This window comes from Poecilia latipinna, unplaced genomic scaffold, assembly GCF_001443285.1.
Source record: "Poecilia latipinna isolate Pla-1442-1.1 unplaced genomic scaffold, P_latipinna-1.0 Scaffold202, whole genome shotgun sequence".
Lineage (NCBI taxonomy): Eukaryota > Metazoa > Chordata > Actinopteri > Cyprinodontiformes > Poeciliidae > Poecilia > Poecilia latipinna.
Window position 1 is genome coordinate 277,212 of NW_015112818.1, and position 4,443 is coordinate 281,654.

At 45.4% G+C, this 4,443-nt stretch overlaps 1 protein-coding gene across 1 annotated transcript; it reads right to left on the reverse strand.

Moving 5' to 3' along the window:
• Positions 1-215: 215 nt before the first annotated feature.
• LOC106946729 (uncharacterized protein K02A2.6-like) lies at positions 216-4,430 on the reverse strand. Its single transcript, XM_015031317.1, has one exon. It carries the CDS (start codon positions 4,171-4,173, stop codon positions 238-240), a length of 3,936 nt encoding a protein of 1,311 aa, XP_014886803.1. The 5' UTR covers positions 4,174-4,430; the 3' UTR covers positions 216-237.
• Between the last annotated feature and the right edge of the window lie 13 nt (positions 4,431-4,443).

Consider the following 4,443-nt stretch of genomic DNA (forward strand, 5'->3'; position numbering starts at 1 on the left):
AACATATCAATGCGCAGGCGAATAACATAGAAGGCAACTCAACAAAAAGGGGAGTGGCTCCGCTAAAGCAAATAGATCCACTACATATACTACACTCCTCCCCTTTTAGAGTAATGCGCTACACTATAAGTAACATGAAACATTTCCAATATATTAAACACAATGTGCCAACCAGGTAACACACATTGAACCCTCAGTTTTTTTTGTTTTTTTTTAACAGAAGTCCCACAAGTGAACTCATAAATCCAATCTTTTAGGGGGTGCCCTGAGTCGTTCAGGGTTACGTCTAGGAGCCTGTGGAGTGCTCTCGGTAGGGGGCACGTCCTCAGCAACTGGGGGTGTCACTGTACTGGGTTCAGAGTTGGTTTCAGGACCAGGTGGACGTGCTGGTTGCTCTGGTGTCTTTGGTTGAGCATTCAACAGCTGATCCACATGACGTCTCCAGGTATGCTCTCCAGTGTCCACCTCGTACATCAGAGGGCCGCTCCGAGTGATTATCTTTCCAGGCGTCCATTTTTCCCCTCGGTAGTCACGTGCCAGGACCTGTTGACCCACATCGAAACTCCTTGGCGGTTCACGTGCAAAGTTGCTGAACTGTTTGTTCTGCACTTCTCTCCTCAGGTTCGGCTTCAGAAGGTCAATGCGAGATCTGAGCTGTCTATTCATAAACAGCAGTGCAGGTGACTGATTAGTCGTTGCATGTACAGAATTTCGGTACACCAGGAGGAAATTGTCAATTTTGTGTTGAATAGAGATGTCGTCTCTTGTCATTGCTTTCATGGCCTTTTTAAATGTTTGTACGAACCGTTCTGCTAACCCGTTTGTTGCAGGATGGTGAGGTGCTGACTTGAAATGCTTGATACCATTCTTTTTCATGAAATCTCGGAATTCTTCAGAAGTATACTGTGGGCCATTGTCACTCACAATTTGCTCAGGCAGGCCATTCCTGGCGAAGATGGTTCTCAAAACAGAGATGGTCTTTTCTGATGTTGTTGATTTCATTGGGACTACTTCTGGCCACTTTGAGTGAGCGTCCACAGCTATGAGAAACATAGAGTTCATGAACGGACCAGCAAAATCAATGTGCACTCTCTGCCAAGGTGCAGATGGCCATTCCCACGGATGTAAAGGAGCCTGTGGTGGTGCATTTTGCACGCTTAGGCATCCTGGACAGGTTTTGGTGATGTCCTCAATCTGTTTATCTATCCCCGGCCACCATACATAGCTACGGGCCAGACTTTTCATCTTCACCGTACCTACATGAGCCTCATGCAGACTGTCCAACACTCTGGTGCGAAGTTTGGACGGCACTACCACCCGTGATCCACACATCAAGGTTCCCTGGCAGACTGACAGCTGATCACGTCTTGCTGAAAACTCAGGAAAGCATGGATTCCCATGGGCAGGCCAGCCTTGTACTGTGATGTCATACACCTTGGAAAGTGCTGGATCATTCCGCGTTTCTTTTCTTATCATGGCATTCGTAACTGGCAGCTGGTCTATCAGTGTTGTGTGGAACATTTCTGCCGGGTCACCTTTTGATGCCGGTTCCTCCACAGATGTTGACAGAGGGAGACGTGACAACCCATCGGCATTGCAGTGTTGTTTAGTCCCCTTGAACTCGATGTCATATGAGTGTGCTCCTAAGAACAGGGCCCATCGTTGTAGTCGCGCAGCTGACATCACTGGGACTCCTTTTCGTGGGTTGAATATTGACACTAGGGGCTGATGATCTGTCACTAAAGTAAACCTTCGACCATAAAGGTAATGATGAAACTTTTTGATACCCCAGACTAGACTAAGGGCTTCCCTGTCTATCTGTGCATAATTGCGCTCAGCACTAGACAGCGACCTTGAAGCGAATGCAATTGGGCGTTCAAGTCCATTATCCATCGTGTGCGACAGGACTGCGCCAATACCATACGGGGACGCGTCACATGCCAGACGGATGGGTCTGGACGGATCGTAGTGGGTAAGTAGCTCGTCAGATGTAATTAGTCTTTTTGTTTCTGTGAATGCCTTTTCACATTTTTCACACCATTTCCATTCCACTCCTGTCTGTAGCAGCGCATTTAGTGGGTACAGCACTGAGGCAAGGTTTGGCAGAAACTTGTGGTAATAGTTAACGAGACCCAAGTACGATCTGAGTTGTGACACATTTTTAGGTTTAGGTGCCTTCAGCACTGCCTCAATTTTCTCTTGTGACTTGTGCAAGCCGTGCTTGTCAATGACATGTCCGCAGTATGAGATTTCACTTTTGAAAAACTCACATTTTTCTCTCTTTGCCCGTAGGCCATACTCATTCAGCCTGGTGAGTACTTTGCTCAGGTTTTGGAAATGATCATCATCATCTTTTCCTGTTATGATAATATCATCCAGGTAGCATTGTGTTCCAGGTATGTCTTGGAGCACCTGATCCATGGCTCTTTGCCAGATGGCTGGAGCTGAAGCAACACCAAACACAAGACGATTGTATTGGTAAAGTCCCTTATGCGTGTTGATGGTTAGGAACTTTTTGCTTGACTCCTCCACTTCCATCTGGAGATATGCCTGTGACAAGTCAATCTTTGAAAACTTTTCCCCACCAGCCAATGATGAGAAGATGTCCTCTATTCGTGGCAGGGGGTACTGCACTGTGCGCAGCACCGGGTTGATGCTCACTTTGAAGTCTCCACATATACGCACTTCACTTTTTCCTTTCTTCATTACTGGAACAATGGGTGTAGCCCAGTCACTCCAGTCAACTTTTGAGAGAATGCCTGATGCCTCCAAATTTTGTAGTTCGGCGTCTATCTTAGGACGCAGGGCATACGGCACCGGGCGCGCTTTGTGGAATCTTGGGTTGGCATCTTTGTCAAGTTCAATCTTTGCCTTTATGTGTTTTAGTTTACCAATGCCTTTCTCGAACACATGTGCATTAGCCTCCAATAACTGTGACAATCTCTGCTCAGGCCTATGGGTGGAGCTCTTGAGGTCTGTTGAGATATTCAGGGCTTTGATTGCATTCCAGTCAAGCTGAATTCTTCTCAGCCATTCACGTCCTAGTAGTGCTGGCCCTGTGGTTTTCAGGACATAGAGCTCTAGCTTGTGTGTTTGGTCACCATAGACCACATTCACTTTAAGTTTCCCTTTTGGTGACACTTTTTCACCTGTGTAAGTTTTCAACATCACTGATGTCTTTTTCAGTGGTAAGTGGGAGAACAGTCTGTCATAATCGGTTTCAGAGATCACTGACAAAGCTGAACCTGTGTCCAGTTCCATCTTTAGTTTCACTCCAGACACTGACGTTGTGACCCATATGATTTTTCTGTCTTCTTCGGTTATGCTATGCAGTTCTAAGCATGACAGGTCATCGTCTTCACTGCTATTTGTGTTGTCAGAATGTTCTGTAACTTTGTGCATTTCAGTTGCTTTGACCTTTGATTTAGGTTTGAACCCTTTGTTCTTTCCAGATTTTTCTTTTTGGGTATTTATTTGGTCTGATTTGCATGCTCTTTCTATGTGACCTTGTTTGTGGCATTTCCTGCATGTTTTGTCTTTGAACCAGCAGTCGTTTGCATTGTGTGAGGATTTACCACACCTGTAGCAGTTTTGCTTTTTCCTATTCAAGGACATTTGATGCACTTCGTTTTCTAAGCTTTTCTTCTGTAGCTCTGACGCACCCTTAGCTGCTGTTTCCATGGAGATGGCTAGCTCGAGTGCTTTCTTCAAATCTAGCTCTTTTTCGGACAGTAGTCTTTTTTGTGTGCTTGTACAGTGCATGCCACATACTAGTCGATCTCTCAAGGCATCATCAAGTCCCGTTTTAAAGTCACAATGCTGCGAGAGTTTGCGCAGTTCGGCCATATACTCAGATATGCTTTCATCTTTCGTTTGATTCCTCTTATGAAATCTGAATCTTTCCGCTATCACTAGCGGTGCGGGATTCAAGTGCTTCTGCAACGTATCAACAATGTCTTTATATGACTTGCTCGACGGTTTGGCAGGGCTCAGAAGGTTACGGAGTAGACTGTAAGTTTTAGCTCCCATTAGACTGAGGAAGACGGAACTTTTTTTCTCATCCTCGATATCATTAGCGTCGCAGTACAACTCCACTCGCTCTATGTATGATTCCCAGTCTCCACTTGAACTATCAAACTCCTCTACTTTTCCAACGCAAGCCATTTTGGACATGAAATCCAGATATTATCCGTGTATCTTTTCACTGTGTGCTATGCACTGTTACTCACGGATGCTTTGCTAGGTTTCGTTTTGTCTCCTGCTTTATTTCGTCCTTTTCTCCGCCCCTCCGGAAAAAGAAAAGTTCATGTCTCGCAGTTGTTCAGGGTCCAGATTACTCGTCGCCAATTTGTTGTGTCTTTACTCCAACATAGTATAATTAAATAAAGAGATTCATCTCGGTGGTGCAGCATGAACTTTACTGATCTTCACTTGAGTCTCCAA

Bases quoted from the DNA above. Each gene is read 5' to 3' on its own strand.
- LOC106946729 (XM_015031317.1), bottom strand. From the start codon at position 4,173: ATGTCCAAAATGGCTTGCGTTGGAAAAGTAGAGGAGTTTGATAGTTCA.